Below are 27,144 nucleotides of genomic sequence, written 5' to 3' on the forward strand. Positions count from 1 at the left end.
TAGGGCAAATTAAAAGGAAACCTCCACATTCCCTCCACATCACGCCCTCCTCGTCCCCATCCACCCGGTCCAACTCACCAGTGCTCGAGTGTAGACGGAAGTAGCCATCCCCACCAGCAGCCAGGCGATAGGTCACACGTGCGGCCTCGCCCAGGTCCGGGTCTCGGGCTACCACGTGTAGCGCCGCGGGCCCAGGCGGCTGATCTTCGGGGAGGCGTACATGTGAGGGAGAGGCGAAGACTGGCGCGTTGTCATTTTCGTCCGTAACAAAGACGCGCGCTGAGACACGCGCTGCGCGGCGGCGGCTGGCATTGGCCGGCCGGTCGGTGGCTTCCACGAGCAGTAGCAGAGCCGGAGTGGTCTCGCGGTCCAGGCCTCGCGGTGCGCTCAGCGCCCCAGTGCGCGCGTCTAGGCGCAGCGCAGGCGCCGGCGGCTCCTGGCGCAGCAGGCGGTAACGCACGTCGCTATTGGGGCCCGGGCCGTCGGCGTCCGACGCGCGGAAAGTATACAGCGCCGCGCCGGGTTCGGGGTTCTCCGGAAGCGCCAGAGCAAGCGGATCGCGCGCGAAGACTGGCGCGTGCTCGTTCTCGTCCTGTACGCGCACCTGTACGCGCAGCAGCCGCGCGCCCGTGCCGCCCGGCCCCTCGGCGCGCACCGTGAGCGCGCGCCAAGCCGGGCCTGCCTCGAAGTCCAGAGGCCGTGCCAGGTATAAGCGCCCTGAGGTCGCGTCCAGCGCGAAGGTGCCGTCCGGGTCCGCGCCACCCACCAGGGTGTAGGTGAGTGCGCTCATCCCCGCCGGCTCTGGCGGTGCTACCGAGCCCAACAGGGAGCCGGGCTGTAGCCCCTCGGCCGCTGTCACCGTCAGCACTACAGGCACTGGCGCCGCGGGATCTGGCTCTGAGGGATCCGGCGGGGGCTCAGGAGAGCGAGCTGAGGGAAGTACCTGTTGTGGACCGAGGCAGGAGGATGGAATCAGGGGGACCTGCGTAAAAGGGGGTCTTGGGCTGGCCCGATGGATAGCAGGAAGGGTGCTCAGAGTAGCCTGAGAAGAGGGCTCAAGAGCCCCATGAAGGTGGAGCTCTTGGTGATGGGCCCACAGCGGTGGCTAAGGAGATATATTGGAGGAGGAGCAGCCATACCTGCACCAGCAGCTGGAGGCTGGAGGTCCGAGGAGGGCTGCCTTGGTCGTGAGCGCTCAACGTCAGCACATAGTGTGGCCGCTCTGCTCGGATCAGAGGTGCTGCAGTGAGCAGCTCCCCTGAGTGAGGGTGCAGAGAGAAGAGCTCTGAGCCAGGACCTGGGGACAGGCAGGGGAAAGGTGAGGCCTGGGTCATGAGCTGGGTAGGTCAAGAGGGTGTGCCACTCCTACCAACTCCCTTCTGACCATCCCCATACCAGTCAGCATGTACAGGATGGTCCCATTCTCCCCTTCATCTGGATCCTTGGCCTGCAGAGTCGTCACCAGTGTTCCTGGAGGCACGCGATCTGGTACCTATGGGGACACATAACTCACCTACAGTTTTCTCCTTCCTGTTTTTAAGACAACTTAGGATGGAGCTACCCTCACCTGTGTGCAGGCAGAGCCCATTTTTGCCTCCACACCTGTTCCAAAAGGCAGTCTCTCTTACCTACACCTACAGCTCTATGAGGAGACCCCCATTCCTTCTCACTTCTTCAGGACAGGGTCCTGGGGCTTCACATACCTGTATAGGGAGGCCCCCACCAGCAGCCCCTGATGCTTGCAGGAAGGTGGGACTGTTGTCGTTGAGGTCGAGCACTGCAATGTGCATGGTTCCTGTGGTACTGCGAGGTGGGCTCCCCCCATCCTGCACCTGCACCAGGAGCTGGTAGCTGCTCTGCCGCTCACGGTCCAGGGTTTGGAGTGTGGTCACTTCTCCTGGGAGTACAGGAGAGGGATCATGTATGGGGTAGCTAGTGATGCCGAGCCTGAGGCCTGTGACTAAGAAGCTGGGGTTTGGGAGGGAATCCCAGGCTCAGTCCTGTTCCTCATGGCCAGGCTCTGGGGATCCTGTCTGGGTGTTCACCAATCTGAGGATGAGGCTATGGGGTCTCAGAATTTGGGTGCCAGTGCTCACCAGTCTGGGGGTGGATGCGGAAGGCTTTGCTGTCTTCTGATAGCTGTCGCAGGCTGTAGGTCAGACGTCCATTGGGTCCAGAGTCTCGGTCAGTGGCAAAGACCCGGCCCACACTGGTCCCTGGCGGCTGGTTCTCAGCCACAGCCAGGAAGGTGGGCTCCTCAGACAAGCGGGGACTATGGTCGTTCTGGTTGAGGATGCTGACCCTCACGATGGCTGTGCCTGTCTGCTGCCCCAACTCAGCTTTGGACCCAGATACTGCCATTACCTTCAGTGTGTACAACTCCTGGGCCTCACGGTCCAGTGCTGCCCGCACCCATAGCCACCCACTCTGTGGCTCCAGGCCAAAAGGGATACTTGGCCCATCTGCTGCAAGGTGATAGGTGACTGGGCCCCCATCTGGTGCTCGAGCCTGCACTTGTAGGACCTGAGTCCCAGGGGTGGTGCCTGAAGGCAGGTCCACACGGTAGGTAGGGCTTTCAAAGTGGGGAGCCAGCCCACGGGTCCCCAAGTCCTGTACTACCACTCTCAGTCGAAAGTGGCTGGTGCGAGGCGGGGAGCCCCCATCCCGGGCCTCCAGGTCCAGCTCATGGGCTGGTCCCCCTGAGGGCCCCAGAGGTCCCATAAGTCGTACGTGGCCTGTGGTGGGGTCCACGGTGAAGACCCCACCACCTCCAGCACGAAGGTTAAAGGTGACTCGACTGTTAATGCCTGAGTCAGGGTCCAGAGCCCGCAGTGTATAGATGAGGGTTCCTGGGGCAGTGCTTGGTGGCAGCAATACTGTGTCTTCAGGTGCAGGGAAGGCAGGGGAGTTGTCATTCACATCATCCAGCAGCACACGCACCCGAGCTACAGTGAAAGCTGGGGGCACACCACTGCCTGCCCGCACCTCCAGCTCCAGCACTGGTCCCAGCAGCTCCCGGTCCAGAGGGCGAAGCGTTTGTAACAGCCCTGAGGCTCCATCTAGGGAGAAGAGTCCCCGGGGATCCCCGCCTGATAGGGCCAGGGCCACAGGTCCCACGCGACCTAAGGAGGAGGAAAGAGAGGTCAGGAAAGAGATGGGGGGGGGGCACCTGTTGAGTTGGGGCCAGTGATCCCAAGAAGGGCTATGCAGTGCCCACCTGTGCCTTTCAAAGTATTAGGGTGAGGGCAGAGACGCTGGGTGGCACTAGGGTGATATCTGTGTACTTGGGGATGAAGCAGAGTGCTTGCACATGCCCAAGGAAGTGTTGGGGATTTTAACCGGTGTTTTGTGTTGGGGCTATCTGGGGTACCCTTAGATGGCACTCGAGGGTTCTGTTGGAGTGTCTGGTATGGCATCAATAGGGCATAATGATAAATGATACCTGGTGGGTTGTGTGCCTGGACTATGCCCACACTGGTGCCTGGTGCCACATCCTCTGGCACAGAAAAGACATACTGTAGTTGCTCAAATATGGGTGGTATGGGGGTTCCAGGCACAATGCTGATGTTGACTCGGGCACTGGGCTCTGCCTGCAGGCCACCGCCATCCTGAGCCCCGATCTCCAGCTGTACCACAGAGTTGGCCTGTCTGGCCAAGGGCCAGGCTACTGTCAACAGCCCTGGGAGGAGGGATAGAGCAGAGACGTATAAGGAAACAGAATAGAGTTGGAAGAGTTATAAGAAGAGGGTCAATATTTTCTTCAGGCAGATGGAGAAATGGGTGGGGGCCAGACCCTGGGTATGGCAGGATCCTCACCTGAGCGCTCATCCAATGCAAAGAGTGGGGGGCTATTGCCAGCCAGAATGTGGTAGGAGAGTCGCCCATGGGGCCCCTGGTCAGGGTCATGAGCACGCACCCTCAGTACGGCTGTGCCTGGTGGACTCTGGGTGCTCACACTGGCAGCATATTCCCGTGGGTAGAACTGAGGTGGGTTGTCATTCTCATCTGACACAAACACCTTCACATACACCATGGATTTGAGGCCTCCCTGGTGAGATGTAGCCATAAGTCAGGTAGGCCTTATCTGGCCCTGAAGAATGCCCTATCCCAATGCCCCCACCTGCCCATGGTCTGCCCACTCACCCCATCCACAGCTGTCACTGTGAAGTCGAAGCTTGAGGGTCCTTGGTCACGGTCCAGGGTCCGGGTCGTGCACACGTCACCACTGTGGGCATCGATGCGGAAAGGGGGAGACCCCGAGGCCCCAAGTCCGGCACCCAAGGAATAGGAGAGGAGGCCAAATGGGCCACTGTCTGCGTCTGTGGCTGTCACCTGGGGAGAGGCTGGGGTGAGTGATGCCCCATCTTTTTGGCCAGAAAATCCAGTGGCAATTAGAAGGAGCAGACCGTGGGCCAGCTGGTGCCCAGAATCTTTGGATGGTGGACACCCAGAGGGGACTAGTAGGACAGAGGCCAAAACCGAAGCCCAGCCCAGACCTCATACCTGAATTAAGGTCCTGTTAGCCTCTGGTCACAACGTATTTGTCAACTGGTCAATTTATAATCTTGTTTTATGCGTATTTCTGTTTAAAGACAACTAATTTAATATATATTTTGATTCATTAACATTGAACTCATAGCCAGTGGCACTATAATGCATATGTGAACGGAGCTTATCTAAACACACGTATTTTCTCCATAAGGCACATCACAGCCTTCTTGTACTTACGAACACTAGACAGCACCTCACCAGCACATGTGGGGACCATTTTAAACAGCAAAATCACCAGCAAAAAGCATAAAAATGTGAAAAGTGTGGCACTAATAGACTGCATAAAGGACCCTTGTTTACAGTATAAGAGCTGAAACAGGCAGAGCCTTGCCATGCTCAACCTCAGCTGGGAATGTGTGCACTGGGTGACTTGAATTTTTCATCTTGTTGTGCATATGCAAGAATGACTGCAAAATCTCCATGAGTATTGAGTTTTGGGTTAAACATACATTTTAGACAGTCAACACATTCACAAATATGGAATCTGCAAAGAATGAGGACCAACTGTACTTATAAAGAAGAGTGCTAAAGGTCCGTGACCACAGGTTCCTGGCAGATCACAGGGAGCTAACAAGCATTACCAAGTCTCATAATCACTCCGAGCAGAGAACTGACCGATACAACTATAGAGGCTCATGTCATAGGCCTACTGTGTGTTGAGTTTGGTCATTGCAGAGTGGGATCTGATTGATACTGGGATCTGGTCACTGGAGTCATCAGGGTTTGCTCTATGGATCTGGGGATGTGGCTCATGTGCTTTTAGCATCCCTTTACTTCTCAAGCCAACCTCATTGGAAGTGGGAGAGGGAGAATTGCAGGTCCATAGGCCAATATTGAGGTCATTCAGACCTGGGGGCTTCCTAAAACTAAAACATAGGGAAAGGCTTTCCTGGTTAATTCTTGGGCATCTCCCAGACTGGTTCAGAAAAAGTTGAATGATTGGACACCAGTATCAGGTTCGGAGCCAGATCAGCAGGAGACACCATTTTGGGAGCTCACGAGGCCAGGACAGGGCCAGGCACACCTCAGGTACTCTATGTATATTTGTTCATTGAGTGAATGGACATTCTGATTGCTCTGCCTTACAACAAAAACTTCTTTCAAACTAACTTTTATACCGTGGGTGCACATTAGGGCCTCAGTAGTGGGTTAGCTGGTGCTGACGACCGTAGCCTGTGACAAAGTGCTCTTTGTGGATACAAGGGCCTCAGGGTCATGATATGCTGTAAAAGGAAGCTGGAGAGTTCCCCTTTCTGAGCCAGAAAATGTTGCTCAGGGAGAAGGCTGGCCAAGGACTTCTGATGGTTGCCCAGGCCCTTGACAGAGTGATTTGTGCCATTGTTTACCCTCCTAAGAGACACTAAGACCCTGCCATGGCTGGACCCTGGAAACAGCTCCTGCTCCAACTAGATACTGTGGCTGTGGGCCCGGATATCCCAGGAGACAAAGTTCCCCTGCATCAAGCCTGTGGGCTGCAGCACAGCTGCGGCATCATCTCCAGAAGCTGTTAAAGACCTCTGCCCCCTGACTCGCTGCAGGAAGAAAGCAATAAATAGTGGTCCGGGGAAGTTGTCAGGAAGTGACCCCAAAAGGCGCAGGGGCCATTGAATGGAAATGACCAAGGCAGAAGTGATTTTCCCAGCCTATGCAGCCCCTGCTCAGAAGTTCCACTGCAAATGCACAGTCTCCATTTCAGCAGGCTGTCTGCCCTGCTGCACAGTCGAACTGTGGTGAACTCCCTCTCCCAAAAGCCATTAACTTGTCCCCACGCCACCCTTAGCTCTCATTAAATGCACTACTGTAAGGAGAAAATAAAGACCCTTATCTGTGAATGCTCTAAAATTCCTAACAGACCACAAACTTATTGCATTAGTTCCATCCTGACCTCTTTCCCAGGTGTCTCTCCTGCTTTGACTTCTTGACTCTAGGCTCCCCTGCTTCTCCTCGCACTGCTTCCCTGTCTCCCCAGCCTTCCTCTGCCTCCTCTCACTCTGCCTGTTCTTACACATTTTTGTTCTCTGCCACCGCTCCTTGGCCTTTTCTCACTCTACACATTCACTTAGGGCCTCCTCTTCCACTTCCATGACTTTGACCATCATCTGTATTTTGACCCAGACCACTCCTCTGAGCTCCAGACTTGTACTCCAGATGCCTGCTCAACATCTCCACTTGGATATCCCCACAGGCACCTTAAATCCAACCTGTCCAAAACTAAAGTCATGATCATTCCAAATCCCTCTCTAATGACTCTTCCATCCATGCAGTTGCTCAAGCCAGAAATCTGTTCTTCCCTTTTCCTTTCACGGTATATCAATCAACCAGGGACTAAGTAAATCCTCATTATCTCTCCTATTTGTCTATTCCTCTCCATCACCATTATCACTGTCTTGACTTAGGACTGAGTCGTCTCTCCACTGGACTGTTATAATTCCCTTCTCATAGCTGTTTGACCCTCCAATCCTTCCTGTACCCCAGGATTTCTCAGTCTCAGCACGACTGGCATTTTGGGACCAGATAATTCTTTGTTGTGTGTTGTCATGTGCATCATAGGGTGTTTGGCAGCATCCCTGGCCTCTACCCTCTAGATACCAGTAGCACCCCAGCAGTTGTAACAATCAAAACTGTCTCTGGACATTGCCAAATGTCCCCTCCAAAAGGCAAAATCACCCTGAGCTGTGAATCACTGCTCTACAATGATTGCCAAAAGCATCTTTTGAGGAAACAAATATGATCATATTACTCTTCTACTCAGAAAACTCCAATGTTCCTTAAGAAAAAAGCTCAAACCCTTTGGCCTGGCTGACTTTTCACTGTCTGGCCTCCCTACACAGTCCCATCTCCCACTCTCCCATCTCACACCTTAAAACTCCAGAGATACTGAGTCTCTGGAGGCCCTGGAACAAGTCAGGCTGTCCCACTCCTCTATGCATGTCACTTCTGCTTGGAACCCTCACCTGTCTGGTCCCCTAATAAACTCCTGCTCATCCTTTAAGTCTAAGCTCAAGGATCCCTTCTTTGGGAAGACATTCATACTGCCTTTCTGTACCTCACATGTATCCCCATCATGGAAGTTTTCTTATTGCAGTAAATCTCTTTGCACATGAATCTCCCTTCTAGAGTATAAATTCCATGAAGTGTGTGTGTGTGGGGGGGGGGGGAGGCGGAGAAAGACTCATTCATTACCATATTCTGTGTCCCTAATACAATGGTAAATACTTGAAATGTATATTAAATGAATCAAATATTAAGACTTCTTGTAACCATTCTGAACACCCAGTGGTTATTTTTTACCCCTGCTTCCCTATGGTAACTAACAGTAAAAGCTTCAGGAAACCACCTGGAGAATTGCCCTGTTTCTTCAGGCACTAGTGAGGAGGAAGAAGTTGGGAAGCCATAGCCCACTGGTCCTGGGCCAAGAGGGACAATAAACACATGAGAGAGTAGGTGGGGGAGCTGGATAGCAGCAGGCAGGCAAATACCCAGCGTCTGGCCAGAAGGCCTGGGCACTGGCCTGGAAGTCCAGGTCAACAGGCAGCCCCTGAGAAGATTTCCACGGGTCTGGTGGGCTTCTGAGACATAAAGACTTCAAACACTAGTCTTCTAAGAGGCTTCCCTGCCTCCACTCTCCCCTCCTACATCCATGTTACAGACAAAGCAATCTTTCCAAAAGACGTATCAGATTTGCCTAGATCCTCTCATTGGTTTACTATGATTTTAAAGATGAAGTCAAAGTTTGTAATCTGGTCTCTGTCTACCATCTTGTCTTATCCATCCCCAACTCTTTCTCATCAGCACAGTTGAGGCCAAGTTGAACAGCGCGTGCCCTGAACACATCATGGTGTTCTGTAGCTCTTTCTGTAGACCTGGAGTCCCTGTTCACACAGCCCGAATTATCCATGTGACAGTCTCACTGTTCTTCAAAGGCCCCTCCTCTGGCTTTCCACAGCATCCCACATGATACCTGCGGCAGCACTAGTTACTGATGTGCCTCCTTGCCTAGACTGGGACCTGCCTGGGAACAAGACTGTCTCCTTTCTGTGTTCCCAGGGCCCAACACAATGCCAGACTTACAGTGGGAAATTAATTCTCGACACCACAGGACACTTTTTCTCTAGACCCAATCTTAATTCCCTCAACTGCCAAGATTATCTGGCCCAGCTCTTGTACCCTGCTCTCTTATCTTTTCATTAACCTTCACCCTCTGCACAGACTTTGGAGCCCACAGGACAGGTCCAAATCCTCTGGCATTAGTTACCATCAATAGATGCACCTGCAAGGCTTGGTTCTTGTTCTGAGGTCCCTGTGGCCCTCTGATCCATTCTTGCCCACAGCAGCTAGCATCCCGCTGTGTGCAGGGCTACCTACCTGCAGGAAGCAGGTTCCAGGCTGGATGCCCTCAGGCAGCGAGGCATTGTAGAAAGTCCTCTGGAACTGAGGCTCGTTATCATTCACATCTTGCAGGGCCACACTAACTGTGGCAGAGGAGGCGAGAGGGGGCAAACCCCCATCTGTGGCCACCACAATCACCTGTGGTTGGGGTTCCAACTCATAGTCCAGTGAGGCAGCCGTGGTGATGATGCCTGAGGTGGGGTCAATGGAGAACCAGCGGGTGTGGGTGCCAGGGGCCAGGCTGTAGGTGACCTGACCATTGGTGCCCTGGTCAGGATCCCGGGCCGTCACCCGCACCACAAAGCTGCCAGGCAGTGCAACCTCAGGCAGGGGCTCAGGTCGGTAAAGCTGGCGGTCAAAGGCAGGCGCGTTGTCATTGACGTCAGTGACATGCAGCACGAAGGCAGCCTCGGCCCGCAGTGGGGGTGAGCCTGAGTCTGTGGCGGTAACCCGTAGGTTATAGGCATCCCGCTCCTCCCGATCCAGCTGCCGAGCCACGCACACCAGGTAGATGACGCTGTCCTGGGTGCTTAGGGCAAAGTGGCCCTCTCCACCCTCCAGGGACACGTTGACATGGGCAAAGTCACCATCATCTGGGTCTGACACAGAGATGCGAGCAACAAGCTGGCCAGGTGGGGCCGCCTCGGACACTCGGGGTGAGCCATCTGCACTGAGGAAGATGACAGTCATGGAGGGCTGATTGTCATTAGCATCTCGCACGTGGACAGTCACAAAAGCCGAGCCCAGCTCAGGGTGAGCCCCACCATCGCGTGCCTGCACTACTAGTTCATGGACCCGCCGTTGCTCAAAGTCCAGCGGTCGCTCCAGCCGCAGCAGCCCTGTGTGTGCGTCAATAGAGAAGGGCCCATCACCCTCGCTCTGCCTCCGGTTGATCTCATAGGTCACAGCCCCATTGGCGCCAGCATCAGCATCGGATGCATACACTTGCAAGACTGGGCTGCCGGGGGCCAGGCTCTCAGACACCACAGCGTGATAGCGGCTCTGATTGAAAGCTGGGGCATGGTCATTGATGTCCAGCAGTGTCACATCCAGCAGCGCCTGGGCCCTCCGGGGGGGTGATCCACCATCGTAGGCCTCCAGTTGCAGCATGTAGTGCGAGTGGTTCTCTCGGTCCAGCTCCCCAGTAACTACCAGCTCGGGCACTGGGGCCCCATCTGGCCCCGGGCGTGTCTCTAGCCGGAAGATCTCTCCAGCCCCATCACCGGACAATGCATAGCCCTGGGTTCCTAGGCGGCCAGCATCAGCATCCCGAGCAGGCTCCAGCGGGTAGCGGGTGCCCACAGCTGTATGCTCAGGTATCTGCAGGGCAGCCCGGGCCCGCGGGAAGGCTGGAGCATGGTCATTGATGTCAGCCACTCGCACAGTAACTTCCACGGTGGCACCATCAGGAGTGACGGCAGTGAAGCGGTAGCGATCCCGCCGCTCACGATCCAAGACCCGGGCTGTACGGACCACCCCACTGTGCTCATCGATGGCCAGGTCCGTACCCACGCCACTGCCCTCCTGCGCGGAGATGAAGTACATGGGAGGTGCTGCTGTGCCTGCCGGAAGCCCTGCACTGATGTCCCCGATCAGTGTGCCCGCTGGCTGCTCCTCATCAATCTGCAGGTCCAAGCTCCCAGCCTGGCCGCAGGCGCCTGGCACCCTGGCCCCCAGCAGTAGCAGCAGCAGCAGCAGCGGGAGCAGGTGGAGGGGCCTGGGGCTCTGCATGCCAGTGCAGGAAGGCGCAGTGCCCAGCTCCTTCTGCATGACAGGTGCAGTCCAGAAGTGGCTTGGGCTCCAGCTCCAGGCCAGGCTCTAGGCCCAGCTTGATCTCAGGCTTTGGATCAGGTCCAACTCAGGCCCTGGCTCCAGCTCAGGTTCCCTAACCTGGAAGAAAAGCAGAAGGAAAAAGGTCATAATGGCAGAATGATCAATAGTCCAGGAGACTGGGGTCTAAGGCTTGTGCTGTCTCATACCCATCCTGGGCCCAGGAAGCTCCTGCTTCAGCACTCCTCAGGACCCACTCCAGTCGCTCCCTTGCAGGTCGCCATCTCACCCTGGCCCACCTCTCAGGAGATGTTTTGTTTCTATTGTTCAGGACTGAATGCCCTTGGACTCCCTTCCTTCCATCTCTAGACTTTAAAATATAGCCAGTCCTTTGTCATTTTCCTTCTCATTCAGAACCAATACTCACCTCAATAACCATGTGTTTGGGAATCTCACCTGAATTGTCAACCTTTTCCTCTCTGCTGGAGCCTTCTATCAGCATTTAAATATGCTGAAGGCATATATATATATATATATATATATATATATATATATATATATATATATATATATATATATATACACACACACACACACATATATAAATTTCCCTTAGTCCCACTTTCCTCTCCAGTCAACAAGAGATTGAGGACCTACTATGTGGAAGCACTGGGGACATATCCATGAATAAAAGAAACAGTCCCTGACTTCATGGAGCTTATAGTCCAGGTGTTAGACAAGGGATTACAAGTGTGATAAGGGCTGTGAGGGGAGTACAGGGAGCTATGAGGGCATAAGAGGGGCTTAATATAGAGAGTCTGGGAGAGCTTCTCTGAGGAAGTGACAGTCAAGTTGGGATCTACTTAATAAGTAGGTGTTAGCTAGGCAACAGTGGGCAGAGAGGGGGATTCAGAGAGGAGAGGAGAGTATTTGGAAGAGGAAACAGGTTTAGAGTCCACAGTCAAGAAAGGGCTGAGAGTGTTTGGGGGTGGTTAGGGGTCAATGTGTGTGAGGTGTAGAGTGCTAGAGGCAACAGTATGAAATGGGACAGGGACTCATAAACCATATGGCTTATTTTGACTTTGTTGTAAAAGCAAATGGATGCCATAAAAATATTTTAAGAAGGGGTTCCAAGATATGTCTTATATTTTGTGAAGATCACTATCGCTGCATGAACAAGGGGCATGAAGATAGGATAGTTATCTTAGGAGAGCCCTTATAACACACTGTGGTTGTCCAGGCGATGGCATTGCTTTGATAGTGACTTGGATTAGTGTTAGCATGGAAATGAAAGAAGTGGATACCGTGTTTCCCGAAAATAAGACCTAACCAGGAAATAAGCACTAACATGATTTTTCAGGATTGTCGTAATATAGAATAAGCCCTAATGCATCTTTTGGAGCAAAAATTAATATAAGACCAGGTCTTATTTCCAGGGAAATACGGTAGGTATGCAGGTTTAGGAGGTAGAACAAACAGGGCTTGATGACTGCTTGCAGGCAGAGGATGAGGGAGTGGGAGAAGTCAATGATGAGCAAATTTCTGGCCTGAAACATCAGCTGGACAAAGGTGTCCTTAATTGTCCAGAGACAGAGAGATTCAGAAAGCTAGAGAGGGGAAGTGCTTCTGACGTTAAGGGGAGCCAGGGTTTCAAATGCTGCTGAAGTTAAAGGCGACAGCCTAAAGCCTCCTGAGGGCATTTAGTGACTAAGTGCGAGCAGAACCAGTGGAGAGATTGCCTTCTCTGAAAGAGTGATTCATTTCCCCCAGTTTCTCACTTCTCACACCCTCTACCCTTCATGCATTGAGGCTTCCTCTCCTATGACATTGTTTTCACTAAGTCTCCAATCATCTCTATGTTCTTAGTGGATACTTCTTCATCCTCCTCTTACTATATCTTTCTGGAACACTGGATTAGTGATCATTGGCTTCTTGAAGCCTACTTGTCATGGCTTCACGTGGTCACACCCCACTTCTTGCTTCCACTGTACTTCTCTGTCCTCTCCTCAATCTCCTGTGCAAGTTATTCCTCTGCCCATCCTCTAAAAATTGGTGCTCTTTAAGACTCAGTCCTAGCCACATCTTTTCCCATTCTCCACACTCTGCCTGGGTGATCTTATCCAATCCCATGCCTTCCGTTCAAATGTGTCAATCACTTTTTTAATGTACCATCTATGTGCTGATGACTTTTCAGTCTCCATTTCCAGCTCTGAAGAGCTCTGGAGAAACATGTCCAGCCCATATACTGTAATTCCTTCACAACATATCCCCAAACTTCACCTCAAGCTGCTTTTTTCCCTTCCATTCCCTTTCTTGTGACCAGCACTACCATTCATCCAGGTGTCCAAGCTGGAAATCCAGAAGCTCTCCTTGTTTTTTTTTGCTTTTCTTCAGTCTTATCACTTACCTAACCATCCATACCTACCTATCTCAACTAGACATGTCCCAAGATCTTTCCTCTGTTCCCACTGTCCTAGTCTGAGCTTTGCCATCTCTCCTTTCGATTTCTGCAATAGCTCCTTACTTGTCCCCTGGCCTCCTGGCTTGGACCGGCTGATCCTGAGCTATCCACACAGCTCTCACCAAACTACTCCTAATGAAAGACTTCCACTGGTTCCCCATTACTGACAGCAGAAATCTGCTGCCCCTCTAGGGGAAAAATAATGCAGATACACATACATACAAACTGTGTCTGCAGTTTCAAGGAATTCATGGACACTTGCTATGGAATTTCTGGTTCATAAGATAAAGTCCAGCCTCCTTAATATATCTTCCTGATCTGAGTCCTGCCAACCTCTCCAGCGTGCCCCACATTTACTTTTCTCACCATACCCCGCATTCCAACGCTAAACCCATGTTCCTTCCCAACTCTTTGTCTTATGTGCACTATTTTGAGATATCCTCTATAAATCCTCGCCAAGTGGCCATCTCCTACTCAAATTTCAAGATCCAGTTCTAATGTCCTGTGTTCTGTGGAGTCTTCTCTGACATCTCCCTCACTGTCCTGCAGAGCCTACTATACCCTCTACTGGGCTCCCACTGCTTTTGTTCACGTGTTTGCTCCCCTACACTGAATCGGAGGCTCCTTGAGGGTCTTCATTAATCTCTAGCATTCAGCAGAGGTATAGCTTGAATAGGCAATCAATGCCGAATGAATGGTCAGAGCCTCAGGATTGCACACCACCACACTCACATACTGACACAGAGAGAAACGTCCATGGACAGGACAACTCAGACGACATACACAAACACATGTGAGCCTGTGCCCCTGAGGCACCATGGTCAGTCCTGTGGCTACAGAAGTATGTCCTTGCGTCTTTAGGTTTGCTCTGCTCTAGGACTTCCTGTTCTACTAAAGGAGGAGAGTTTCTGACCCCCCTCTTCCACTCCCAACACCCATCCTCCCCATCTGTGTGAGGCAATAAGAAGAGCAGGGACTCTAGAGTTTGAGCTGGGTTGGAGTCCCAGTCTCAGTGTTACTTTCCCAATCTGTTAAATGGCTATGAATACTTACAGTGTTTTGTGAGAATTAGAGGCAATGTAAACAAACAGCCCAGAGCTGGGCATATGGTAGATGCTCTCTCATCAGTTCCCAGTACCATCCCTGTTGGGCCCCCTCATCCCGGCTTCAGAGTTCTGGGATTCTATGTGTGCACTAAGACCGCTTTCCCTGGGGCTCAAGTCTGAGAAGCCCATGGCGCTGCCCTATGGAATAACTAGTCAGAGAGACTCAGAACAAGGAGGTCAGAGTGAACATAGACCTGATTCAAAGATGGGAGAGGCTGAGTGTACAAGGATGGCCCAGGCGCCCAGGAATCTAGGCCGACAGACCGAGTTAAACATCAAAGGTTAACAGTTGGTCCTATTCATTTAACTAGTCAGTGGAGAGAAAGCCGTTATGGTTGCTGGGGAGAGAAGAAAATGAACAGTGAAGTCAATGCACTTATTACACTATGCTATAACTCCCTGTCTCCCTACCTAGAAACAGAATGTCAACTATTTGAAGGCCAAGACTGTGACTTACTCACCTTTATGTGTAACACAGAACATGGCACATAGTGTATAATCAATACATTTTTTGAATGAAAGGATGCATGACTGGTATGAGATAAAAGCTCAGGTGAATGATCAACCTTGAAGAGGAGGGATTCGGACCCAGGCAGATGTCCCTTCTCCCAACCTGTGTAGACCCCGGTGCCCTCCTCATCACCCATCCTGGGTCCCTGTCCAGTGCAAAGTCCCCCAATACACTCTCACAGTGGACACACAAAGGTGTATACTCATAAAGTCACAGACCCACACACACTGACTCACACATACAAGCACACAACACACACTCATACACACATGGACAGGCTGCTTTAACAGACACATAGCCAGTGCACATATGTAGATACCCTCCTCACAGATACAGAGAAACATGTTTTCACACACATATGAGCAAATTCAATCACATGGACACCCCCCCACACACACACACACACAAGCACAGGCATAATACACACAGACACAGACACAGACGTTTTCTCACAGGCCTCACATGCTCACATGGACAGGCACATTCACACAGAGAACCCCCCCCCCATATACAAACAGGCACACTCCCACACACCCACCCTTCCACACAGAGACAGACCCACTTTCACACACGCACAGGCTCACACAGACAGGCACAAGCACATACACTTGCAGAGCCGTCCACACGCAGGCATGCTCTCACACATGCTGCCGGGGCACTCGTGGTCAGCTCTGCGGCTGCAGCTGTGACCTCTAGGTCCCTGGGGCCTCTGTCTGGACTGTGCCTCATCACTTCCTGCTCCAGGGCTTCCAATTCCAAACTCGAACTCCAGACTCTCTCCTGAGACTGTCTCATCCTCTCTCCAACTCTCTTCTCAGCACCATCTCCCCCCATCTGTCCAGTGTTTCTCACTGCTTCTTCCACAAGACTTGCTCCTCCTCCTTGTTCCTGTCTCTTTCCCTCTCCAGGTTTGTCCCATCCCTTCCCCCAGATCTAGCCTAAACCATCCATCTTGTCTCTTTCCCCAATTTGTCCTGCCTCTTGCCCAGATCTGTCTTCTTTCTTCCCCAGCTCTGTCACACCTCTTCTCCCACCCAGTTCCGCCTTGCTACATGCTCTCACTCTGTCCTAGTCCTGTTACTCTGTCCTCTGGCTCAATCCCACTCTCCCCCTCTAGCCCCACATCTGGGCCTCTGGAACCACAGCTGGTTCTCGTTAGGGGGGGAGGGGCAAGACTGTTCATTGGGGCCTGCAATGTGATGTCAATCCTCTCCCCCACTCGCAGCCTGTGTGTCTATAGGACCTGGGAGCAGGGGGAACATGGGAAAGGACGGAGAAGTGGGTTGGGGGAGGAGTAGGGGATCATAAGGGAAGGGGGTGCTCCAGGAGGAAGCAGAGGAGTGGCCCGAGGTACAGAAGGGGAAGTAGGCTGAGGTTGCTGGCACCTCCCAGACCTCCTCCCTTAACTTCCTGTGCCAGGGCCAGGGAGGGGCAGGGACAAGAAAGACAACAGGGTGAGGAGGGGGGCTATGAAAGGCAGACTGGCACAGAAGTGGAAGAAGAAGAGGGTAGCCTCGGTGAGCAAAAGGAGGTGGCGTATACAGTGCTAGGCATAAAAGAGAGGAGAGAGTTCTGGTGGGTAGAGGACACGGCGCAAAACTGAGGGAGAGTGAGCGTGTATGGCAAAGGAAAGAGTGAGTGGAGTTAATGCAGAAAGGGGAGGTTAAGTCAGAAACAGGAACAGCTAGCCTGGAGACGTGGGGTGGGCAGGTAGACAGAGGCAGGAGACAGAGGCAGGGGTAGGGGCGGGGGCAGAGAGGAGAGGAGGCTGAGGAAGGGAGGAGGGGAAAGCTGACAAACTGGCTTCCCTGGATAGCCTTGGGACAATCCCATGGGCCCATGGCCGGGCAGTACCTGGAGCCTGGCTTTGTCCCTCCCGAGGACTGGTTCCCAGGAGGCATCTCAGGGAGAGGCTGGGGACGGATGTGAGCAGAGGAGGCAGAAAGAATGTCTATTGTCTATTTTCTGAGCTTTTACGGTGTGCTGGGCCCTTCGCCAGGCAATTCACAGACAGTATCTCATTTAATCATCATAACAACCCTGTGAGGAAAGTGTCCCGCCTTCCATTGAGAAAACTGAAGCTCAGAGTGAAACAACTTTCCTGACTTCACACAGCCTCAGTTGGATCCCAGGACTATGCACTCCACACTGCTTGGGATTCAGGGAGAAGCGAAAGGTGGAGAGAGGAAGAGATGGCAGGGAGCTGAGGGGAGAGCATCCTAGTGAGCCAAGGAGGCCTGAAGAAGAGAACTTACGGGAGGAGGGAGACAGGTATGAGGTGTCTGTTACAGCCCAGGTCAGGAGCAGTGGGATTGAGAGGACACAAAGTAGAAAGATACAAGGAGGTAAAGCTGACAAGATTTGGCGACTGACTCTTCAGGAAGGGTGAAGGAATAGAAGGGCTCTAGACTGACTCCAGGCTTCTGTCTTGGTTTCTGAAATGGTGCCATTAGGATACCACAGAGGAGAAGCCATTTTTCAGGTGCCTGTTGGGATCCCCACGTGGAGATGTCCCAGATACAGTTGGATCTGGTACCTAGGAGAGAGGTCTGGATTGGAGATATGGATTTGGATCAATCAAGAGATAACTGAAAGCCATGGGTGTGGGGACCACCAAAAAGGACAGGTAGTGTAGGAAGGAAGTCTAGAACAGAACCCTGGATAACAGTCGCATTTAAGGCACAGACTGAGGAGACCTTTATTTTTCCTGGAGAGGAGAAGGAGGCAGTATCACCGAAATTAAGGGAGGAAACATTTCAACCAGAAGGGAGGGATTGATAGCATCCAATGCTGCTGAGAGTTAAGTAAGATGAGGGCTGAGAAGTGGCCACTGACTTTAGCAGTAAGGAGTTCACTAGGCATCTTGGGGAGAACAGTTTTAGGAGGGCCATAAGGATGCAACCCTCCTGCAGTGGGAAATGAGAGAGAATGAACTAACAACTAGCCATAGACCAGATGTCAGCATAGATTCACTCATCAGTGCACTTATTGCACGCCTACAATATATCACAGTGAAGCAGGACACGATAATAGGAAAGATGTGGACGCTGGGGCCAAACCAACTGGATTTCTGCCCAGCTTCACACTTACTAGCTGTGGGACCTTGGGCAAGCCACTTAATTTCTCAGTGCTTCCATTTCCTCATTTATAAAGTAGGGACTACGTTTGCAGTTTGAACAGGCACACAAGGAAGCATTTTATAAGTGCACAAGCGTGACTTGTTAACAGAAGATGGGCTCTGCTGTCAGACAGACTTGAGTTCAAATTCTGACTCTACCACTTGCAGCATAACCCTGGGGAAGTTGTTTAACCTATCTAACCCTAGTTTTTTCTTCTGTAAAATGGGGATTAGTGTAGTTGATGTGAGTTAAATGAAAGAATGCTACAAAAACTTAGTATGGTGTCTGGCACACAGTGAGAGTTCAATAAATATCAGCTGCTATTGTTGTGTGCCAGACACACACAATAACCCTGGGATAAGTATTATTTCACAGATGAGGAAACTGAGGATCAGAGCGGGTAGCAGAGAAACATCTGGAACGCAGCTCTGACAGACTCCAAAGCTAGTGCTTTCTGTTATACCATGTTGCTTCCCTGCTGGAGGGCTTGGAATGCCCTGATAAAGGGCCATGTAACTGGCCAAGCGACAGAACAGGGAAGGAGAATGAGCAAAGTTCTGCTTTAGGCGAACTCTGGCAGTGTGCCCGGGGTGGGTTAGAGGAGGAGAACCTCAGTGATGAGGTAACCGCCAGTACAGGTAAAGGGTCAGGTGGGCATGGAGTCATGTGGTGAGACAGGAGAAAGGACCAGAGGATGCTTGGAGGTCTCCAGGACACAAAGAAAAACATGGGGAGAGGCAAGCCCAGGGCATGCTTGTGAAATGACTCATTAATAGATTTATTCAACAGTTATCTATTGAAGACCTACCATGTGCCAAACACCATATTAAGCAGTAGAGAAACAACAGTGACTTGGAGAGATCAAGTGTCTGTCTTCGTTATGTTCACAGGTAGGGAGACCCGGACATGGGGAGGGAACTAGGGGTGGTGGTGATGGGCAGCAAGAGCGTCATCCTAAGGTCTGACCATGGCAATCAGAGTCTGGACTGCAGAGGAGACCGGTGAGGCTGGAGCTAGCAGAGAAGTTGGAGATGTAGCAACCCAGAGATGTTGAAAGGGAAGAAGTTTGGGGAAGTTGGAGGTTGAGGGGCAGGAGAGCATAGTAGAAGGACTGAGATGGCAGAAATCAAATTAACTAAGTTGAGAGTTGAGCACCTACCAGTTGTTTTCTTTCTGAGTCCTCAAAACAACTCTCTTAATGTTACCTCCATTTTCACCTGAGAAAAGGGGAGCTCAGAGAAGCTAAGGTCACCCAGGTGGCAGATGGTGTAGCTGGAAGATCTGAGGTATATCCTCCTTCCTCACCAACCTTATGGGAGGTGTGTTCTAGGCCCTAAAAGACAACAGTTCCTTCCTTTGAGCAGCTTAGAGATAGAAACATAAACAGATTGTAGTGTGCTACGCAAAACAGAGGGGTATCCTCACTCAGGCTTGGGGGTTCCAGGTGGATTGCTGGGAGGAGATGCCCTCTCACCAGGGGATATAAGAACTGAGAAGCCCCTCCCAAGTGGCAGTGGTTGAAAATGCCTGGAAGTCAAAGATTACCCTGGAAACATGGACACTGGAGCTGAAGGAAGGGGCAGGCAGCGGGAAGCCAGGAAAAAGATGGGATCCAACAGCATGAACCCCCAGGATGGACTTTTGGTTTGCAAGCATCAGAAAGTCTAGTCTTGCTTCCATTACCACTGATACACAGGAAGGGGAAGAGGACAGTATCTGGGAAGCTGATATCAGGAAGTGCAAGGGCCAGGTTGCCAGGAGCTGCAGGACTCAGAGCAGGTGTATGTGAGGGAGTGTTAGAGGAAGGAGCTGCCTATGGCACCTCCAGGGAAGGGGGCCTGGTGGAGTGGAACAGGTGGCAAAGCACTGTAGTGCCTTGTGGCCTGATGGCAGGTCACAGTTTCCTCATCTTTCATTGCCTTCAAAAACCCCAGGAGGCAACTAGCCCAACAGATTTGGATCTGCAAATTGCCAGTGGAACCTTAAATATTTGATAACTGAATGAAAGAGAAATAAAGTACAGAGAGGGGAGAGGAAGAGGACCCAGGAAAACAGAAGCCCAGGTGAAAGGGAGAGAGCATAGGGTGAGGAAAGATAAGTTGTGGGGGAAGGGAGTGGAAATGTCTGGACTGTGTGGGCAGCTGAGACCAGACGTCAGTCTTTTGAAGAGTGAATGAGGGTGAGGGATGTGCTATGAGGTGCCTCATTTATTTATTCATTTGTGCATTGCCCAGAATCTGTAGAGGGGCCCTGGGGACATGCCAGTTACTAATATGCAAGCTTGCCCTCATTGAGGTCCCAGCCCAGTCAGAGAGACAGAACAGGGACGAGGCAATGACAGCAATAAGACAAGAGGATTCCCCAGCCTGTCTAGTGAAGTCAGGAAAGGGAGGGTTTGAGATCAGATCTGAGGATGGGAAGAGGTTACCCAGGAGCAGGAGGAAGTGAAGGGCTTTTAGGGCAGAGAGTAGTATGTGCAAAGGGCCAGAAGCACAGAAGAATACAGTGTCTTTGGAAAACTACAAAGAATTCAATATGTCTGGAAATCACAATGTGATGGAGCTGGGAAAATGGGACAGGTGATGAGGCTGGGGAGGCTGGGGGGAGTCAAAAAATGAGGATCTCATAAGCCTTGTTAAAATAGAGATTTCACCCAAGACAATGGAAAGACTGAAGAATGCTGAGCAGGGAATGACATGGTTGGATTTGTACTTTAGGGAGATTCCTCTTGCTGCAATGAGAAGAATGGATTAGAAGAGGGAAGAGTACAACTCTAGGGAGACAAGTTAGAAGGCTCTTTCAATAATTTATGTGAAAAGATGGTGAGGTGAGGGCAGTAGCTGAGGCCATCAAGGAAAGGGAATATCAGACAAAGCTGGAAAAGAGGTAGAACCAACAGGTTCCAGTGACTTTCTGGGTTATAGCACATGTGGAGAGAAGGGAGTGGCTACAGTTACTTCCTGGGTTTGTAGCTTGATAAATGAGTGGGGATAGTGGTTTGGGGGAGGAAGGAATGATAAGTTCAGGTTTGGACATGTTAAGGGGATTGTGAGCTACATAGAAAAGAAAGGAAGCAGATTTGAAGTCTGGAGGTCAGAAGAGAGGTCTAGAAGAGGTAGATATTTGGGAATCATCAGCCTGTATAGATGATCAAGTTCTGGAAATGAATGAAATGGATCACCCAGAGGGGTGTATACAGTGAAACAGTAAGAAGGTCCAAGCCAGAACCCTAAGGAACAGTAACATTTAAGAACCACCAAATGAAGCCCCCAAAGCAGACTGAGAAGGAACAGCCAGGAGTTCTGGGAGAGAGATGAACAGATCCCACCATACTGGAATCATCTGTTTATTTGCCTGTTTCCCCTATTGAAGTTTAAACTTCTTGAGGATAGGAATAGTGTCTTCTATCATAATGTTCCCATCACGTAGCAGTGTGGCTGGCACATGAGAGCTCATTAAATGTTGACAGGATTAAATGGTGGCTCAGAAGCCATAAAACAAGATTGATTCAAAGAGAAAAGGATGGTCAGCAATGTCAGATCTTGCCAAAAGGTCAAGCTGTAGAGGACTATGGAAAAGAGCCTCTAGAGTTGGCAGGTGAGAGGTTACTTTCTCTTAGGGAGAGCAGTTACATTGGTGGAGTAGGAGTAAATAGGAAGTGGGAGCAGTTCCATGCAGAAGGCAGTCACAAAATATGGCAGTGAAGCAAAATGAGTTTCTTACTTAATCGGGTATTACAGTGTTAAGAAGGTAGCAGAGGCTGGAGCTTCTTCATGTGCTCACAGGAGGAACAGGTACAGAGGGAGAAACTAGAGACATGGGTAAGACACTGACTAATTAGTGGAGTCAGATTCCTGTAGAGGCGGGTGGGGATAGTGATCCACAACACAGGTGGAGGAGGGGTCTTAAATAGAAGAGATGCTTCTTCATTATTATAGGAAAGAAGGAAAAAAAGTTGAGGATGCAGATAAAATTTGAGGTAGGAAGCAGAAAGTTGAAGGAACTCAAACTGGATGGCCTCAGTTTTCTCAGTGTTCGAGTAGACCAGGTTATCTGCTCCTACTTCCTCCCTCCCCTCAACCTCCACATCCATTCTATCATTGAGCCCTGCTGACCCCACTGCCTAAAGAACTCTTGAGACCATCTACTTCCTCTCTCTGTACTGCCACTACTCCAGTGTAGGACTGCGTGATCCCCTCCTGGGTTCCTGCAACAGCCAACTATCCTCCCCCTTTTCAGACTCCTCCCTACAGCCGCCACACTGCTGTGAGAGTGATATTTCTAAAACAGATCTGATCATATCACACCACAGCTTCAAATGATTTGGTGACTCCATTATTCTTGAGTTGGATCAATTTTTTTCATATGACCTGCCAGAACTGCATGATAGAATTAACCCTCCATTGATCTCTCTCTTCCAGACTCTCTCACCTCTCCTCACATCATACTATTAATGCCAGGCTCACTGGATTGCTTTATGCTTCAAACATCCATCACTTTCTTCATGTGGGCTTTCTCATGCTGCTTCCTTGGCTTGGGATAGTCTCCACCCACTCCATCTCACCTTCATTCTCCTTTGTTTGGTTGATTCCCTACTTATCCATCAATCTGAAGCATACATGTCACTTCCTCCAGAAAGCCTCTTCTGACCTCCTTACACTGGTTTAGGTTTCCCTGCTATGTGTTGTCATGTTACAGCACGCACCCCATAACCTGTACACTCCATAAAGGCAAGGACCATGTCCATTTTGTTCATCCTTATAATGCCAGCACCTACCACACTGCCTGGCACAGAGTAGGTGCTTAATATATGTTTGCTGAATGAATGAACCAGCGGATTGACTAGTTAATCTGCTGAAAACAATGGCGTGAGGGATGCGGAGTTAAGGGGTGTGATGAAAATAGAAAACAAATTCAGCTATTTATTTATTTATGGAGGGCCCAGTTAAGGGTGGAATTTATAGAAGCCATGAATTTATAGAAGCATCACTTAGTGTGGCTGAGAGCTCATTCCAGCTCGAGTTAAAACTTTGTGGGATCAGCGGGCTCAAATACAATGTAACCAAGATTGACCAAGGAGTGGCTGAAGGGATGGTCCTGGACATAGAAACTGGAAGGAGCTCACAAAGCCATGAAGTGGCAGATAAGGAGAAAGCAAAGAGGGCAAGGGCAAGAGGTCATAATGAGGTTGAAAAGTAAGTGAAATGGGAGTAAGAGTATTTGAGAGCTGGGAAGAACACAGGAGGCTCTAATGGAGAGTGGAATTCAGGAGTTTAGAATTTTAGAGATGGACCAGTTCTACAGAGTCGTCCTGGGAGGGGAGAAGAAGGTAAAAGGAGCTAAGAAGCTCAAGAAACTGTGAGGCTGGGGTTTTGGAGGGACACTTAGAACCATGGGTGAGTGGAAGACTGATCCAGGTCCCCAAGTTTTCAGGGAACAAGGGTAAGCCTGGGCAGTCTATGGATGAGGAGTAATGGTTTGAGCATCGTAAGTTAATGGGAGTTTATTTAGCATCTGGGACAGCTCACTCTGTGGTGTGTGTATGTCACCTAAAAGTGTATCTCCTATGGGTTGTGCAGGTAGGTGTGTGGCAAAGGTGATCGCAACACAGCTTTCTGCTAGTGTCAGGTCTCTGGGACACCTGCTATTTACAAGTAGCTCTGACGAAGTATAACCCAGATGATGGGTTGGCTGTGACAGTGTTTCCAATGGATGTGTATTGCTGTGACAGTGCCTCTCACAGTATGTGTTGGCCTTAATAATGATTCTATGGGAATGTATTGGCTGTATCATTTCTACCATGGGTGTGTGTTGTCCTGAAAGCAACTTCTGTAGGTGTGGTTGGCTCTGAAAGTGCTTCCTGGGGGTGTGTGATGGCTTTGAAGGCATCTCTTGTGAATATGCGTTGCCTGGGACTGTGTCCCCTGTGGGTTGAGTAAGGCTATGACTGTGTCCCCTGTGGGTATTTGAGGAGTTGACATAAGCAACAATATTTTTCTGGCCTATGACCCTGTGGCTGCCGGCCCAGCCCACACCACACTGAGTTCATTGTGCGTCTAGAACTCCCTCTCCCCACCCCCTCCACGTGGGAGCAGGCCTATGGTGACCTCCCTCTGTCCCTAGCACAGGATTCTGATGGAGGTGTCCTGGACACAAACTCAGAACAACCTTCCTGGGTGACCCGCCTCCACTTCAGGCTTTCCCTGTCTCTCTACTTCTTTTTACTTCTCTCCCTCAGTTTCTTTGTCTCTCAGTTTGTCTCTGTCACACACCCATCCTCCACATTCTGACACATGGCTCCTACAGAGAGGCAGGCAACACACAATCTCCTCTCTCTCTCTCCCCCCCCCACCCCCATCACAGGGACTCCCTCACCATGACAAACACTCATTCCAACCCACACACTCTCGGAGTGACACGCACATACACACACACGGCCAGCAGACACACATGGGCACACAACCTCCTAGTGACACGCACTGACACGCACTCACACCCAGCCCATGCACTCACACTCGGAGTAGCGCACACACACGCTGTCCGCACCCCGCACCCTCGGCACACTCATAGTGACACGCACTGACTCACACCCAGCTCATGCACTTACACTCGGAGTAGCGAGCGCGCGCGCGCACACACACACACACACACACACACACACGCTGCCCGCACCCTGCACCCCCGGTACACTCATACGCCAACACACACCCCGCATCGATGACACACGCACACAAAGACCCTCAGGCCCTGCCCCCGCGCTCACGTTCACGCTCGCCCTCCTCTCGCAGGCCCAGGCCGCCCCCCCTCCCCCATTGTCTCCGGCTCAGAACAAAGCCCCCGGCTCCACGACCGCCGCCGCCGCCCGGGAGAGCCCTGGGGGCCGGGCGGGCGCGGCCGGACGGGCCGGGTGGCCGCGGGCACTGACCTCCGCGCGGCGCGGGCTCCCTCGCCCGGTCTTGGGGCGCCGTCCGGCCGCGATCAGCCCCCCGGGCAGCGCCCGCCCGCACGGGGCCTGGGGCCGCGCATCGTCCGCCGCCGCTGTCTCCCGACCCGCGATCAGTTCCGGGCAGCCGGCCGTCGGTCCGCGCGGCCCTGGCCGTCGGTCGATCTGTCCGTCGCCGCCACCGCCGGGGCGCCGCCTCCTGCACAGCGGCCCCGCAGAGGATGCGAGCTTCGCCGCCGCGGCCCCGCGCCCCCTCCCCTCTTCTCCTCTCCCCTCCCCTCCCCCGCCCTCCGCGCGGTAACCCGAGCCCCCGCCCCTCCGTCCGCGGAACCCCCGCCCCCACGCGCGCTGGGTGCCGCGGCCCCCCCAGCGCCCGCCGGGCCTCCTCCGCCCCTCGACTTCCCGGCCTCAGTCCCCGGCACCGGATCCTGCCCCAGCGCCGCGCGGTCCCCACGTCCCTGTTCTCTTCCTTTCTCCGGGTCACTGCGTCCCGTCCCCTCCTCCCATCCCGTTCTCGCTGTCCTCTCTCCTCGTCCCCTTCTCCTTCTCGTCCTCCCCTTCCATCTTCTTTCCCACTCCCCATTCCCCCTTAGTCCCCTCTTCTCCCTCACTGTCCAGTTCTCCCTCTCGCCCAACCCTTCTCCCTCCCAGCCGTTTCCTCTCCATTCTCCTCTCCCTTTCAACCCATCCGCTTCTTCTCACCCCTTCTCTCCATCATTTTCTCCCCACCCCCAACCCCTCCGTCCTCTCTTCCCAACCTCTTCTCCACATCAAGTTCTCCTCAACCCTTCTCTTATGCCCTTCTCCCTTTCCTGTCTCCCCACCCCGTTCTCTCCATCTCTTCTTTTCATCTTTCTCCCCAAACCCTTTTCCCGTCTCCTCCTTATCACCCCCTTCTCCTCCTACCTTCTCCCCATTCCCTTCTGACATCCCTCTTGTCCCTGTGCTTCTCTTTCCCCATCCTCTTCTTCCATCTTAATCTCTCTATTCCCTCCTCCTATCACTTCTATTTGTCCCGTGCTCTTTTTCCCTTTTCCCTCTTCATCACCTAGTTCTCTTTCCCTCACTTCCTCTTTCATCCCAAATTTGAGGCCAGAGATTGGAGAGTATTAGAACAAAGTTGTAGGGAGGGTGGTCTAACTCGGTTAATCCTCAGAAAAGGAAAGTGAGATGGAAACTGGACAGGGAGGTGGGAAGAGGCTTGAGGAGCCAAGGTAGAGAAAATGAGAAGTGAAATCAGACACAGGGAGAGAGTATTAAAGACCTAGAATAGTTTTGACCCCTCCCTGTCTTTCTTTCTTATTGCTGTGAGTCCAAAGGTATTCTGGACTTGAGACTTATTCAAATGGTACAAAGAAATCAGGAACTTCGGGGGAGAGAGAACAAAGTTTCAGTTAAAGCAGAAGGGAGTGTGATTTTGAAAGAGAGGAGTGAAGGAGAGGCTGGAGTCCCTGAGAACATCCAGGTTTCTGGCTTGGCAGCTGGGTGGATGGTGGTGACATTCACTGTGCTAGACAAAAGGAGCAGGAGTAGCCTGTAAAGATGATGGCTTTCCATTTGGGCTGCTGACTTTGAAGTGCTTGTTAGGTAGGTCTGCAGCTTAGAAGGGTGGTCTGGGATGGACATAAATATTTGGGAGTCATCTGCAAATACCGTATAAGCTTGAATATAGGGTGAGGTTTTGCTATTTGTTTTTCCAAAATCATCCCTCAGGAAAGAGGGAGTAACCTTATATTTGAGTCCTTACAAAGTCTCTTATATTACAGGGTTTGCTCTCATTTATTTTGAACAACAAACCACTGGAAAGGGCAGTATGGTATGGTGACTAAGCTTGTGGACTCTGGAGCCAGACTGCCTGACTTGGGGTCCAGACTGTCATTTTCAATCTGTGTAGCTTTTGGAAAGTTACTTAACCTCAATTTTCTCATCTATCAAGTGGGGCTAAGGATTAAGTTATTTAATATATGTAAAGTACTATGTACCTGACACATAGTAAGTGCTCAAATGCTAATTATTTTTACTGTTTGGGAAAGACCCATTAACCTGAAATGCCCTCAAGAACACTATTTCAGATGCTTGTGTAGGTCACATGACACAGAATCCATAGTCAAAGAAATATAACACAGCTTTGCTAACTATTTCCAGTAGTATGACCTCACAACTGCATGTGTTGAATGTCTCTAAATATACTTTTTAAAGATTGCTTTAAAAAGCAATACAGTAGGGCTGGCCTGGTGGCTCAGGCGGTTAGAGCTCCATGCTCCTAACTCCGAAGGCTGCCAGTTCGATTCCCA

At 51.5% G+C, this 27,144-nt stretch overlaps 1 protein-coding gene across 1 annotated transcript in view; it reads right to left on the reverse strand.

The window, feature by feature from the left end:
* The window catches only part of DCHS1 (dachsous cadherin-related 1), a 33,799-nt gene extending 8,677 nt beyond the window's left edge, over positions 1-25,122 (reverse strand). The window contains exons 1-10 of the mRNA XM_074335911.1: positions 24,833-25,122; positions 8,917-10,830; positions 4,144-4,332; positions 3,817-4,048; positions 3,443-3,679; positions 2,097-3,122; positions 1,704-1,897; positions 1,396-1,492; positions 1,140-1,297; positions 79-943 (exon numbers count right to left, since the gene is read on the reverse strand). Coding sequence (XP_074192012.1) covers positions 79-943; positions 1,140-1,297; positions 1,396-1,492; positions 1,704-1,897; positions 2,097-3,122; positions 3,443-3,679; positions 3,817-4,048; positions 4,144-4,332; positions 8,917-10,710 — 4,792 coding nt within the window. The 5' untranslated portion in view covers positions 10,711-10,830; positions 24,833-25,122. The remainder of the gene's footprint in view (positions 1-78; positions 944-1,139; positions 1,298-1,395; positions 1,493-1,703; positions 1,898-2,096; positions 3,123-3,442; positions 3,680-3,816; positions 4,049-4,143; positions 4,333-8,916; positions 10,831-24,832) is intronic.
* Between the last annotated feature and the right edge of the window lie 2,022 nt (positions 25,123-27,144).

This window comes from Rhinolophus sinicus, linkage group LG06 (genome assembly GCF_036562045.2).
Source record: "Rhinolophus sinicus isolate RSC01 linkage group LG06, ASM3656204v1, whole genome shotgun sequence".
Lineage (NCBI taxonomy): Eukaryota > Metazoa > Chordata > Mammalia > Chiroptera > Rhinolophidae > Rhinolophus > Rhinolophus sinicus.